Source organism: Myxine glutinosa, chromosome 6 (assembly GCF_964187855.1).
Source record: "Myxine glutinosa chromosome 6, kmMyxGlut1.1, whole genome shotgun sequence".
In the NCBI taxonomy this organism is placed as follows: Eukaryota; Metazoa; Chordata; class Myxini; order Myxiniformes; family Myxinidae; genus Myxine; species Myxine glutinosa.
The window spans coordinates 124515118-124531238 of NC_136266.1; the positions used below are offsets into that span (position 1 = coordinate 124515118).

The 16121-nt window shown below is 42.4% G+C and overlaps 1 protein-coding gene across 5 annotated transcripts in view; it reads right to left on the minus strand.

Moving 5' to 3' along the window:
- Positions 1-16121, minus strand: part of LOC137430255 (beta-1,4 N-acetylgalactosaminyltransferase 1-like) — a 123355-nt gene that overhangs the window by 37175 nt on the left and 70059 nt on the right. For 3 of the 5 annotated variants that reach the window (XM_078780463.1, XM_078780465.1, XM_078780464.1), the window contains exon 8: positions 9000-9140. In XM_078780463.1, coding sequence (XP_078636589.1) covers positions 9000-9140 — 141 coding nt within the window. Of the gene's footprint in view, positions 1-2585; positions 2617-8999; positions 9141-16121 lie in introns of all 5 variants that reach the window. The other 2 variants (XR_013623859.1, XM_078780466.1) reach the window with 1 other exon arrangement.

Consider the following 16121-nt stretch of genomic DNA (forward strand, 5'->3'; position numbering starts at 1 on the left):
TGGTTCTGCGTGGACGTCCTGGCCTCGGTATTGGAGTAGGGACACCCCTCTGAGCATTTCGTTTCAGGATCTTTGACACCTGACCTTGAGTGATGCCATACTGCCGAGCAATAGCACGCTGTTTCATGCCAGAATTTCGTAAAGCCACCACTCCATGACAAACAGCATTGTCAAGTTGACGGGCCATCTCCAGAGGAAGCCGCAATAACTTTTGTAGACGTGCAGCAGTTGTTTTCCACTAATACAGAACGCAACAACCCTTATATACCCGATTGTGAAGCCAATCGTCAAATGTACCTGTCCTTACATTTTGTCACGCTACCTGTGATATAATCCTGTTATTGACTTCTTGCTGCGAAAGACAATCAGTGACATGGTTCTTTCAACAAAGACATCACCGAAGTGTAAAATAAACTCACCAGATTGATATACTGAGTTCAGAAAGTAAAACCAAGTCAAGAAAAAAAAATAATTCCATATCAAATGCCAAGTCTGTACATATATATTCTTCCACGCCTGACCAGACAACACCGCCAGCGCCGATTGCAGTGGGCCAGAGAGCAGTCAATGGCAGCCAGGACACTGGAATCACGTGATCTTCAGTGACGAGTCTAGATTTCTGGTCTATCATCAAGCTGGCCACGTCCGAGTGCGCAGACAAGTGCATGAAGCCTACAACAAGGATTGTTTCGTGCCAAGAGTCCAAGCTGGAGGTGGTGGGGTGACCGTTTGGGCTGCTTTTCATGCAGGGGGCAAAACTGACCTGGTTGTTCTGAATGGAAACCTGAACCAGTTCAAGCACAGGGCCATTCTGGAAGAAACATTGCTTCCATTTGCTTGTGCAGCCTTTCGAGGAAACTTTGTCTTCCAAGATGACAATGCATGGCCTCATCGTGCTCGCATGATCCAACACTTTCTTGCTGACCGTGGTGTAGAGCATATGGAGTGGCCTGCCATGTCCCCGGATATGAATCCGATAGAGAACTTGTGGGCAGAATTAACGCTTCAGATCGACCACTTGGTCCAGCAGCCGACCTCTGTGCGTGAATTGCAGCAGGCTGTTGTCACTGCATGGCTAGCGATTCCTGTCCAAACCTTGGCAAATCTCGTGAACAGCATGCCTCAACGTGTACGTGCTCTCCTGAATGCTCATGGGGGTTACACGAAGTACTGAACTGTAATTTTACTGTCCGTAATCCCAGTCGTAATTTAACTTTTGTTTTTGTTAAAAAAAAATTGGGCTAATGTGCAAAATAAAGAGATACTTCTGGAAAACGTACAGAAGTTTAACACAGTACTGTCCATGAATTGAGTTCGATATCAGTTTACATCACGTTCAAGGATCAATTTATTTGTTTCAAAATGTCAAATGTGGTTTTTCTTTCTTTTAAAGGTCACATTAACAAAATCTAGAATAATTTCAACATAATTCCAATGAACTTTTGGTTCTAAGACATCTTGAAAAGTAAGTTCACCCCCACAAAAAAAATATTCCATATTAAATGCCATGTCTGTATATATATATATATATATATATATATATATATATATATATATATATATATATATATATATATATATATATACATACATATATATATATATATATATATATATATATATATATATATGTATATATATATATATATATATATATATATATGTATATACAGTCACATATATACAGTCACGTGAAAAAGTAAGTACACCCCATGTAAAGTTTTGACTTTTTCAACATATTTCAACATACAGCTATTTGATCTTCATTTCAACAATATTGAAAGATAAATGTGATATAATATAACAAATATCATGAAACATTTACAATTTGTAGTCCATTGTATAATTTAAACAAACATAAATGCAAATCTCGCATGTGGAAAAAGTAAGTACACCCCTGGCTCTAATAGGTGGTATTGCCCCCTTTGGCAGAAACAACCTCAAGTAGGCGTTTCTTATAACTGTCTACCAGTCTCTGACATCGACTGGGAGAAATTTTTGCCCACTCCCCCATGCAGAATTCTTTCAGCTGTGCGATGTTTGATGGGTTTATTGCATGCACAGCTCGTATCAAATCCCCCCACAACATCTCGATGGGATTTAGATCCGGGCTTTGACTTGGCCATTCCAGAACCCTCCATTTCTTTCTTTTCAGCCATTCCTTGTAGTCAGGGCCCTTAGGCATATTTTGGTTCAAATTCTTCCAAAAGCATCAAATTTGGCGCAGATGTTGCCCATGCCATACTCTTTCGATTTTTGACAGGCGCCAAGGGCGGTATGATCCGGGGACCATACCGGTCCATCCCGCCATGTCACCTGACCTATGACATCATAATTAGGATATGCATCCAATCACATGGCATACTATAAGTGGTCAAAGATCAAAATGAATCGATCGAAAAATGAAGGCAGGGATCCATTTTTAAGGTTTTCATAAAATCCAATATGGCCGCCAGGTCACATGACCAATGACGTCATATTTATGACATGTATACAATCATGTATACATGAACCCGGATCATGATCGCACAAAAATTAAACACAAGGATATGGCATACAGTTCATAAAACATCAAAATTCCATACCTTTGTAATTAGACTGATGAACTGCATATGCCTGAAAATGAGGAAATAGACATGTAAATATTTCCTCTAATTGTCAAAAATAAGGTCAGAGTTCGATTACCCAACCCAGAAACATAAAATGGTGAACCTCGTGTAATTCTTGACAAAAAACTCAAAAACCGACATGTTTGACTCAAAATGACCTTTAAGATGACCTTGAGGGTTGACCTTGACCTCAAATCATCAAAATAACATCATAATTGGATTCCTCGACCTGGAAAACCCCTGAAAAGTGGTATCATACATGATTCCAACCGTTTTGGTTATTTGACTGATTTTCCTCTAATCCGGGTGGCAGCCATTTACTATTTCGCCAATATGGGGCCCCCGGGGGGGGGGGGGTGCCCGTCTTGGCGCCCGTCAAAAATCGAAAGAGTATGGCATGGGCAACACCTGGGCCAAATTTGGTGCTTTTGGAAGAATTTGAACCAAACGGCCCCAAAATATCCCAAAGGGCCCTGACTATTGGTGGATTTACTGGTATGTTTCGGGTCATTGTCATGTTGCAAGGTCCACCTTCTGTTGAGCTTCAACTTTCCAACAGATGGCCTCACATTATTCTCAAGCACCTATTAGGGTTCTCAAGCATTATCTATATAATAATAGCATAAGGACTCGACTTTGTTATCCCTTTTACGCCGCACCCAGTGACCCGATGCCCACGGCACTAATGGATTTACGATCTACGAACCGTGCTCTTTGTTTATCACGTACAGCCATACTCGAAAAAAATCTGAATTAGCTGACGTTGGGGCCCAAAAGCATCCGATTAACTGCCGATATGACGCCATCTTACGACGCCATCGTACAGGCGTCTGCTAGGCGAAGGCGAAGCAAGCCATCCTGCTGATTGGACAGGCGAAGGCGACAGCAAGCCGTCCACTGAGTGGACAATCCCAGAGTGGTGCTATGCCGATTCCTATTATGAATCCATTCATTTTTCAAAAGTATATCGTAGCATTGTCATTTAAGTAGATTGCAATAAATACGTTGTTCATATATGCACTCTTCATTCTCATCTTTCTTCCTCACTCTTACTCGGACAAGCAAATCCCCTATGCCATCCATAATGGTACACTCTATCCATACACCACATCCTCCCTTCCGTGGATGTTCCACGGGTTTCGGCTAGTTCTCATTATTCTTAGAGACTTCTTTCATCATCTTGCGGTCTGCTCTCGGGCTGAACTTGCTGGGGCGGCCTGGCCTGAACAAGTTGGCAGTTGTTTGGAATCTTCTCCACTTGTCGATGATCTTCCGGACAGTCGAATGATTGATTTCAAATTGTTGGAGATCTTTTTAAATCCCTTCCCAGACTCATAGGCATCTACAACCTTCTTTCTGAAGGCCTCAGAGAGCTCTTTTGATCTAGGCATAGTGATGCCGCACACTTCAACAACAAAGAGCAAACCAAACTAAATGTCTGAGGTTTAAATAAGACAGGTTCCTCCAAGATCCTCTCGAACGATGTTCTCATCTTTTGCACCTGAGCTGGTGCACCTGATTCTAATTTTAGGTATTTGAGTTGGTGATAAATGTAGGGGTGTACTTACTTTTTCCACATGCGAAATTTGCATTTATGTTTGTTTAAATTATACAATGGACTACAAAATGTAAATGTTTCATGATACTTGTTATATTATATCACATTTATCTATCAATATTAATATATTCTTGATATATTATATTAATATATATTAATATATATTATATTAATATATTAATATAATATATTGTTAGGGTTTTGAGAACCCTGCACTTGTAAATAGTTGTAAATATACCCTTTGTAAATAATTATTTTTGTAAATACCTCCATTTCTTGTAAAGGTCAAAGGTCGTCCCCTAGTTAGTCCACATTGCAACACGTAGCGAATCATCGGCCCTCTTCGTAGTTATTTCATTATTGTGTGTTCCAGGTAAGGCTGTGTTTCCAATAGTTGACTCTACGTTGCATCAATCAAATAAGATAGGCCCCCTTCGACTTCCCCAATCATCTCTTTAAAGTGCAAGTTAGGCGGCGTTCGCTGCCGTTGCATTGGGCTGTTTTGTTGGCATCACACCACCAAAACTCCATTACGCATGAGGCCAAGAACGGAGAAGAAGGGGGGAGGAGCCGCCGGATCACGGGCGTGGCACCAACTCATCATCAAAGGTGGAGTCAGAGAGCCCTTACCAACCAACCAGCGCCGAGGTGAGCCAACCGGTAGGCGTGCCCTCGTAGCCCGTGGTTTGATTTCCGGGAGGGCAATAAAAGAAGGAGTGAGGGACTGCTTACACAAATGAGTGAGGGAGCACGAACTGAGAAGTTGAGTTGGAGTAAGAGAGTGGAGGGAGAGAGGAGCGAACATCGAACATTCATTCTTGGCGCGAACATCCTGCGGCGTGTGAGAGTCGGCACGCTCGTGGGCGATACCAACCGCGTTGCCTGCCCTGTTTTTTCGCCACTGAACCGGAGCGTGGACGTTCAAGCGGGACCTTGACGTCGTGCCGCGATCCCCGGACCTCCCTGCCCGCCCGCTCTATGGACCGTCTGCCCCTCTCATCCCTCCAGCCATTCCTGCCTGCAATCCCCATTCGTGTACGTGTGTTTGTGCTGTCTGTATTGTCCTGGGTATAAGTAAGACTGTTTAAGGATTTGCGCTGTGTCTTCTTCTTCTTCATATTACTTTCGTTCCTGCTCTTCCTTTGGTTTGTGGTAAATAATTAATAAACCCCTGTTCCTCCTTATTGCTTTGGTTTCATTCTCGTCCGATCATCTTTGTCTTTTCCCAATTGAGTACCTGTGGCGCGATTTTGGCCGGACCGCTTTTAACCGCGTTTAGTCTTTGGTTAACGGCCGCGTCGCAGCTCGCTTCGCTCGGCGCAATCCATCCATTACGCTGCTGCCCGGGCGGGAGTATTTCCTCGCTTACCGGAAGGCGCTGGTACTTAGGTCATAGGAAGAATTGGCCTACTACCCTATTCAGCGCTGACCGGGAGTGGCGAGATACCCCCAGGACCGGTCGGACGGCCAGCTTAACAGGACAAGGGAATTAACCCCCCCTTGCTAACGGGAGTGCCGTCCCCCGGATCCGTAACAATATATTATATTATTTAATATATATATATTAGGGTCATATTAATATATATTAATATATTCAATATTAATATATTCAATATCAATATATTGTCTTTTTTTGGGGCAATGTTTTTTTTTTTCCTTTTTTTTTATTGTTTTTTTTTTAAACATTGCCTCAAAAAGAGAACCATGACAATTACAACTACATATGGGCAGGGTACAGCCCGAAGTGGAGATCGGTTTCTGAGGTTTGGGACGTGGAATTTAGGGACAATGACAGGGAGATCAGGAGAAGTGGTGGAAGTATTGGTCAGAAGAAGAGTGGACATATGTTGTGTGCAAGAGACGAGCTGGAAGGGAAGTGGTGTGCGAATGGTGAAGGGTAGGCAGGGACAGAAATACAAGTTTGTGTGGCAAGGGTGCCTGGAGGGCGTGAATGGTGTTGGTGTCCTGTTTTCTGAGGAGTTTGTAGACAGTGTGGTGAGTGTGACTAGAGTGAGTGATAGGTTGATGATGGTGAAAATGATGATTGGAAAGCTCTTGGTGAACGTCATCTCGGAATATGCTCCGCAAGTTGGTCAGAGCGATGAAGAGCAGGACAAGTTCTGGTGTGCGATAGAGAAGCTGATGGAAAACGTGAAAGATGAGGAAGTTGTTGTGGTAGGGGGAGACCTAAATGGACTTGGACATGTGGGAAAGAGTATGGGTGGTTTTGAGGGAGTTCATGGGGTTTACGGATATGGTGTTAGAAATGGAGAAGGTGAAAGGATTTTGGAGTTTGCTGATGGAGCTGATTTGTTGATTTGTAATACTCAGTTCCAGAAAGAGGATAATAAGCTTGTTACATACACGTCAGGTGGGTCAACGACAACCGTTGACTACCTGATGGTGCGTAGGTGAGATAGGGGGCACCTCCAGGACACAAAGGTGATCCCGGGGGAGGAGGCTGTTTCACAGCACCACTTGGTTGTCTGCGACATAAGGGTGAAAGGTGCGAGGAGAGCTCGGCGGGTGAAGTACCAACCGAGAATGAAGGTGTGGAGGTTGAAAGAGGTGACAGTAAGGGAGGCATTAAAAGAGAAGCTGAGTAGGGTAGAAGATGATGTGGTTGAGCTTGAAAGTGGTTGGATGTCAATGAAAGCTAGTCTGTTGGGAGCCGTTGGTGAGGTATGTGGATGGATAAAAGGACCACCGAGGCACTCGGAAACATGGTGGTGGGATGATGAAGTTGGAAAGAGGATTGACGAGAAGAGGAAGAAGTTCAAGGAGTGGCAGAGGGCGAAGGGTACGGGAGCAGAAACAGCAGAGCATGAAAGTTACATGGCAGCCAAGAAGGCTGCAAAGAAAGAGGTAGCAAAGGCGCAGGAGGCATTCAGGAAAATGTTCGGAGAACGCTTGGATTCGGAAGAGGGTCAGAGAGCAGTATTCAGGATTGCAAAGCAGATAGCGAAAGAGAGGTGTGATGTGATGTGGGTGAGTTGCTTGAAGGATGAAGTGGGACAAATCGTTGTCGACCCAGATGGAATTAAAGGAAGATGGAAAAGATATATGGAAATGCTGTTGAATACAGAGAATGAATGGGATGGCAACATAGAGAGTAACCCAGTTTTAGGACCGGCAGAGAAGATAACTGAGAAGGAAGTTGAGGAAGCGATAAAAGCAATGAAGAGTAGAAAAGCGGGAGGGCTGACGGGAGTTGTGGGAGATATGTTGAAGGCAGCAGGAAGTTGGGGTGTGAAGAGAATGACAGAGATCTGTAATGTGGTGGTGAAGGAAGGCCGCATTCCAGTGGATTGGGAACTGAGTACCCTCGTCCCTCTATACAAGGGGAAAGGTGACCCTCTGGAGTGTGGCTAGTACCGAGCGATAAAGTTATTGGAGCATGGAATGAAGGTATTGGAAAGGGTGTTGGAGTGGAGGATAAGTAAGAAAGTGAAGATTGACGAAATGCAGTTTGGATTTATGCCAGGAAGAGGAGCGACAGACGCACTTTTTATTGTAAGGCAGTTGCAGGAGAAGTAGATGGAGAAGAGGAAGAAGTTGTTTCTTGGGTTTGTTGATCTGGAGAAAGCATTCGATAGGGTTACACGCAAAGTAGTGACATGGCCATTGAGGAAGTTAGGAGTGGAGGAATGGTTGATCAGAGTGGTAATGCCAACGTACGAAAGAGCGTGCACAGCTGTTCCCTGGACGAAGGACGGGAACAGTGGTGAGTTTGAGGTAAAGATGGGAGTGCATCAGGGGGTCGGTACTAAGTCCACTACTATTTGTAGCTGTGATGGAGGTGCTGGCTCGGAACGTAAAGGAGGGTTTGCCGTGGGAGTTGTTGTATGCAGATGATCTGGTGTTGATTGCGGAAAGTATGGTTGGACTGAACGAAAAGATGAACACGTGGAAGGAATGTATGGAGACAAAAGGTCTGAAGATGAATATCGGAAAGACGAAGGTGATGGCAAGTGGTAAAGCATGTGGTGAGGTGGAAAGAACTGGGAAGTGGCCCTGTGCTGTGTGCAGGAAGGGTGTCGGAGTGAACTCCATTCAATGTACAATGTGCGCTGAGTGGGTTCATCAAAAATGTAGTGGTCTGAGAGGGTCATTAACCAGTGTGGCAGCTACATTCAAGTGTAAGGTGTGCACAGAGGGAGCTGCAGATGGAGGAGATGTTGAGTTGGATCTATATATTTATTTATTTATTTATGAGTAGAGCCCGTTCAAATTCTCATGTACCTTATTTGGTATTTGACGGGATTATTAATCCCTTTAAATGAGGTCAGAAAATTTGAGTCATACATCAGCCTCACTGTAAACTGGGACATGAAACCCAACTACTCAGCACTCTACCAACTGAGAACTGAGCTATCTCGCCCAATAGTGATGTCCTCCCAAATAGGAATAGATATCTGTTTCATGAAAGGTAAATGTTCAACGTTTTTTGAAATATCACGTACACAAAAGTACATATATGGATGATCGGTCAGTCGGATGGAGTTCATTTTCATGTCGCCCGTCTCCGACCTTGTCAGAGGGGCAGGGGACAAAAAGGACTCACTGATAGGTGGCCTGCTGGATTGTTGTTGAATGCTTTCCTTGATTGTGTTAATATTGTGTTGGTGTGCTTTATTAGGCATCATCCGTCTTTCCATTTAGATCCCTTGTAAATACGGAATTGGGCATATTTGAACATACAAGTCAAGGAGCTTTTCTCTGCTTAATCATTCTTGTGGTTTTAAGGGGTAACCCTATCAAAGCCTGTAAACACAACGATAAATGTCACACTTGGGTAAACAAAACAAAGATGAACGAGACTGTGTCCTCACCAAGTCCATTGTAGTCTCTTCCAATACGGTGATGAACTTTTCCAATTTGGTGTCCTTTGTGAATATAAAGTCATCATCCACCCACAAGAGGTACTTGGTGGTTACTTGTGAAACAGCCAGGTTCCTCCCAGCAAACCAACCCTGTATGGTAGATTTTATAATTATTATTATGAATTATTATTGTTATTATTATTATTATTAACAGTGCAGCATAAACACCAACACAGCACATACACCATTTGATAAGACCCTCTCATAGACTTCAATCACCACATGTTTACAATCACCCATCCTTACCCCAGCTATACTGCTATGTCCTCCCAATATCCCTGAACTACTCTATTCCAAATGCTTCACAGGTACCTATGTAATTGCACATTTGATCTATCTACCGTTTCTGCTGCTGCTACCATCCCAGAGAGACGATTCCATGTATTAGCTCCTCTCCAAGTGAAAGACCCCAGCCGGACTAAAATATATTAATTATTCGACTGTGGCTCTGTATCTGGTCACTCTTCACTCTGCTGAAAAACGTTTCCCCTCATTTTGTCGATACCCTTCATTGTCTTAAACATCTCCATCAGATCTCTTCGTAAACACCTCCTTTCCAATATATAAAGGCAGGTCTCCTTCAGCTGTTTCTCACAGTTTATCTAGCTCGGCCCAGAATAAATCTCGTCGCTGAACCCTCTCTATCGGGGCTATGTCCTTCCTTTGATGGGGTGACCAAAACTGTCGTTAATATTCCAGATTAAGTATCACTACATTCCTGTACACTATGACCATGACCTCTTTGGATTTATAATTTACGAGCAAGTGGCCTATGCCCGCACGGGATTATAAACGGGGTCGCGATGAAGCCGGAAAAATGCAAATGGCGTCTTCTGTCATCGAGCCTAGGCTCAAGGAAGAGCTAGTACACTGAACAGATCAGGACGAAACATACAAAAACATCCGTACATGGAGAGGGAAATTCCCAAGAAGGAAAAACTGGAAAATTAGGAGGCATTTGGGTGGGATTAACGAGGGTAGAAAAGATCATGGTTTTGGATTGGCGACGATCTTAGATGGGGGTGAACAGCTGGCTTGAAGACCTGGAGGGAAAAATAAGATTGAAGAGGATGTGGAAGTTCATTCCACAGGCAGGAAAAAGAGAAACAAAGGAGGCACAAATTCAAAACTTTTTTTTTTTTCAATATATGTAGCTTTTAGAATCCTTGGGTCTGTAATAAAAATTTGCTTTGGTGTCAAAGCCAGAGACTAATTTCAAATTAATAGTATAAATATCTCAGACAACCTAAACCCGATTAGCTTTACCTATAGCTACCTGCCCCTGTGCTGTAAATGCTTACCCCATGTATATATTACTACACTTACATCCTTCTTCTGTGTCATGCACGCAAAAACTGCCCCTTGCATCATGTTGTCCCGATTTTTACTTGCCGGAAAAGATTCCGGCAAGTATGTTGATCGGTTGGTTTGTCTGTTTGTCTGTTTCTCTGTTTGTTATGTGCCGGAAAAGATTCCGGCAAGTATGTTGATCGGTTGGTTTGTCTGTTTGTCTGTCTGTCTGTCTGTCTGTTTGTTTGTCTGTTCGCAGTACTACGTCTACACCGTTGCACGTATAATCGCCAAACTTTACACACATATTGTCTTGCCCTGAAATAGACTGTGCCCAATTGATGACGTCATTGGTCACGTGGTTCGGCCGCCAATTTGGAAAAACCAAAAAACTTTGCACCTCTATATCTCCGAAAGTGCTGAAGAGAAAAAATTGAGACATGGCTCATTGTAAAGAACTCTCATTCTCATTGTAAAGAAGAAAATATGTTAATGATGATGTCATAGGTGCCTCCATTATGACGTCATAATTCGCCAAGTACAAAACTTCATCCGATCAAGATGAAATTTCTTGAGCATCATCAAGGAATAAATTAGTTTATAAAACAAATAATGATGACGTCATCGGTCACGTGGTTCGACCACCATATTTGTCCAAAATGGCCGATAAAAAGTACATTCCGGCAAGTCCTCGGTCTCTGATTTTTAGAGACTGATTTTTCTGTTTGTCTGATTGTCTGTTTGATACGTGCCGGAAAGATTCCGGCAAATATGTTGTTCAGTTGGTTTGTCTGTTGGTCTGTCTGTCTGTCTGTCTGTCTGTCTGTTTGTTCGCAGTACTACGTCTACACCGTTGCACGTAGAATCGCCAAACTTTACACACATATTGTCTTGCCCTGGAATAGACTGTGCCCAATTGATGACGTCAATGGTCACGTGGTTCGGCCGCCATCTTGGAAAAACAGAAAAGCTCTTTGCACCTCAATATCTCTGAAAGTGCTGCATAGAAAAAATTGAGACATGGCTCATTGTAAAGAACTCTACATGGGGAATAAAATATGTTAATGATGATGTCATAGGTGCCTCCATTATGACGTCATAATTCGACAAGTACAAAACTTCATCCGATCAAGATGAAATTTCTTGAGCATAATCTGGGAATAAATTAGTTTCGAAAACAAATAATAATGATGTCATCAGACACGTGGTCTGGCCGCCATATTTGTCCAACATGGCCGATAAAAAAGTACATTCCAGCAAGTCCTCGGTCTCTGACCGATTTTTCATCTGTCTGTCCTTCCGTCTGTTTGTGCGCAGCACTACATCTACATCGTTGCACCGAGAATCGCCAAACTTTACACACATATTTGTCTTGCCCTGGAATAGACTGTGGCAAATTTTTAACTCTCTGGGCCCAAGGCCTACATTATGACGTCATAATTTGATGAGTCAACAAGTACAAAACTTCATCCAATCAAGATGCAATTTCTTGAGCGACATGACGACCTAAACTGGTGGAGAAAAAAATAATGATAACGTCATCGGTCACGTGGTTCGGGCGCCATCTTGGAAAAAGCAAAAAACTTTGCACCTCTATATCTCCGAAAGTGCTGAATAGAAAAAATTGAGACATGGCTCATTGTAAAGAACTCTCCATGGGGAATATAATGTTAATGATGTAATTGGTGCCTCCATTATGATGTCATAATTTGACAAGTACAAAACTTCATCCGATCAAGATGCAATTTATTGAGTGCCATGTCGGCATAAACTGGTGGAGAAAAAAAAAAAATGATGACATCATCGGTCACGTGGTTCGTCCGCCATCTTGGAAAAACGGAAAAAATTGCACCTCTGTATCTCCAAAACTGCTGAATATAAAAAATTGAGACATGGCTCATTGCAAAGAACTCTACAAGGGGAATAAAATATGTTAATGATGATGTCATAAGTGCCTCCATTATGATGTCATAATTCGACAAGTACAAAACTTCAACCGATCAAGATGAAATTTCTTGAGCATCATCACGGAATAAATTAGTTTAGAAAACAAATAATGACGTTATCGGTCATGTGGCTCAGACACCATGTTTGTCCAAAATGGCCGATAAAAAAGTGCATTCTGGCAAGTCCTCGGTCTCTGACCGATTTTTCATCTGTCTGTCTGTTTGTTCGGAGTACTACGTCTACACCATTGCACATAGAATCGCCAAACTTTACACACATATTTGTCTTGACCTGGAATAGACTCTGCCCAATTTTTAACTCTCTCGGCCCAAGGCCTCCATTATGATATCATAATTTGATAATTCGACAAAAACAAAATTTCACCCAATCAAGATGCAATTTCTTAAGCGACATGACGGCATAAACTGGTGGAGAAAAAAAATAAATGATGACGTCATCGGTCACGTGGTTCGGCCGCCATCTTGGAAAAACCAAAAAACTTTGCACCTCTATATCTCCGAAAGTGCTGAATAGAAAAAATTGAGACATGGCTCATTGTAAAGAACTCTCCATGGGGAATAAAATATGTTAATGATGATGTTGTTGGTGCCTCCATTGTGACGTCATAATTCGACAAGGACAAAATTTCATCTGATCAAGATTCGATTTCTTGAGCATCGTCAAGGAATAAATTAGTTTAGAAAACAAATAATGACGTCATTGGTCTCATGGTTCGGCCGCCATCTTGGATAAACGGAAAAACTTTGCACCTCTATATCTCTGAAAGTGCTGTATAGCAAAAATTGAAACATGGCTCATTCTAAAGAACTCTCCATGTGGAATAAAATATGTTAATGATGATGGTATAGGCGACTCCATTATGACATCACAATTCGACAAATACAAAACTTCATCCGATCAAGATGAAATTTCTTGAGCATAATCTGGGAATAAATTAGTTTCAAAAACAAATAATAATGATGTCATCAGACACGTGGTCTGGCCGCCATATTTGTCCAACATGGCCGATAAAAATGTACATTCCAGCAAGTCCTCGGTCTGACTGATTTTTCATCTGTCTGTCTTTCCGTCTGTTTGTGCGCAGCACTACATCTACATCGTTGCACTGAGAATCGCCAAACTTTACACACATATTTGTCTTGCCCTGGAATAGACTGTGGCAAATTTTTAACTCTCTGGGCCCAAGGCCTACATTATGACGTCATAATTTGATGATTCAACAAGTACAAAACTTCATCCAATCAAGATGCAATTTCTTGAGCGACATGACGACCTAAACTGGTGGAGAAAAAAATAATGATAACGTCATCGGTCACGTGGTTCGGGCGCCATCTTGGAAAAAGCAAAAAACTTTGCACCTCTATATCTCCGAAAGTGCTGAATAGAAAAAATTGAGACATGGCTCATTGTAAAGAACTCTCCATGGGGAATATAATGTTAATGATGTAATTGGTGCCTCCATTATGATGTCATAATTTGACAAGTACAAAACTTCATCCGATCAAGATGCAATTTATTGAGCGCCATGTCGGCATAAACTGGTGGAGAAAAAAAAAATGATGACATCATCGGTCACGTGGTTCGGCCGCCATCTTGGAAAAACGGAAAAAATTGCACCTCTGTATCTCCAAAACTGCTGAATATAAAAAATTGAGACATGGCTCATTGCAAAGAACTCTCCAAGGGGAATAAAATATGTTAATGATGATGTCATAAGTGCCTCCATTATGATGTCATAATTCGACAAGTACAAAACTTCAACCGATCAAGATGAAATTTCTTGAGCATCACCAAGGAATAAATTAGTTTAGAAAACAAATAATGACGTTATCGGTCACGTGGCTCGGACACCATGTTTGTCCAAAATGGCCGATAAAAAAGTACATTCAGGCAAGTCCTTGGTCTCTGACCGATTTTTCATCTGTTTGTCTGTCTGTCTGTTTGTTCGCAGTACTACGTCTACACCGTTGCACGTAGAATCGCAAAACTTTACACACATATTTGTCTTGCCCTGGAATAGACTGTGCCCAATTTTTAACTCCCTCGGCCCAAGGCCTCCATTATGACGTTATAATTTGATAATTCGACAAGAACAAAACCCCATCCAATCAAGATGAAATTTCTTGAGCGACATCATGGCATAAACTGGTGGAGAAAACAAAGAAGAATGATGATGTCATCGGTCACGTGGTTCGGCCGCCATTTTGGAAAAACCGAAAAACTTTGCACCTCTATATCTCCGAATGTGCTGAATAGACAAAATTGAGACATGGCTCATTGTAAAGAACTCTCCATGGGGAACAAAATATGTTAATGATGACGTCATTGGTGCCTCCATTATGATGTCATAATTCGACAAGTACAAGACTTCATCCGATCAAGATGCAATTTATTGAGCACCATGTCGGCATAAACTGGTGGAGAAAAAAAATAATGATGACGTCATCGGTCACGTGGTTCGGCCGCCATCTTGGGAAAACAGAAAAACTCTTTGCACCTCAATATCTCTGAAAGTGCTGCATAGAAAAAATTGAGACATGGCTCATTGTAAAGAACTCTACATGGGGAATAAAATATGTTAATGATGATGTCATAGGTGCCTCCATTATGACGTCATAATTCGACAAGTACAAAACTTCATCCGATCAAGATGAAATTTCTTGAGCATCATCAAGGAATAAATTAGTTTAGAAAACAAATAATGATGACATCATTGGTCACGTGGTTCATCCGCCATATTTGTCCAAAATGGCCAATAAAAAAGTACATTCCGTCAAGTCCTCGGTCTCTGAACGATTTTTCATCTTATTGTTACCCATCCCAGGCCTAGTTGAATGGCCTTGAGGTAATCACACTCACCTCTCCACTGTTTATCCAAGTTTGAATCTCAATTCAGGTAGAAACTGTCATCCTGGTATTTCCAAGGCAGGGCGAGCTATCCATGTTTGTGCTATCCTCTTGGAAATGCATACCATCTAGTCCTGGAGCTTTATCTTCTTTTATCTTTCCTCGCTGTTTATTCACTTCCTCTACTCCTCCTTGGAGCTCCTCAAACTGCCCTTCCTCACCTCCTATATAGATTTTTCTGGTGATCTGACTGTGTTATTTAAATGTTCATAAGAAAAATAACTCTTCATGATGTAACAAGAAATGGAATGAATGAAGACAAAAACAGACAATAGAGGAGGGAAAGAAAGTTGCATTCAAGTAAGAGGGCTGGTGAGGAAGGGTGAATAGTGGTAGAACAGTCACATTGTACGTCGGGATGGCGGATGGCAGGAGATGGAAATGTACCATGAAATTGAAGCCCTGGAGAGAAAGGGTCAGGTGGCTCCAAAATAGGAGAAAATCACAAAAGAGTGGAGGCGGGCAGTCGGCCTTGATTGTGGGTGTTGTTGTTGTTGTTATTGTTCTTGCCGTTTGCATAGCCACAGACAATTTTCTCGAACAAGCTGGCGGCACGGAGACAGCCGATCGATCACCAAGGAGCGACACAGTCTGGAGACCCATACATCCAGGAAGGTGTATCCCCGCATTCACGAAGTCAGGGCCATGACAGAGATAGAGAGAAGAGACAAGAGGAAAAGGGCCGGTCCATGGGGACTGCTCGGCACTCTGACTACACTGTCGAATCCGGGCAGCAGGGAAGAATGTGGAAGATTTGGCCCCTGACTTGCGTTGGGGGAGAGAGGAGTTGTGGTACAACCACCGTGAAGAGGCATCCTTGATAGTTGCTGATTGTTAGTTTAAGTGGGTTGTAATAACTGGAGGAACAAATGTTTCATGGAAGGAACTGGGGAGGATCAGAGGGCT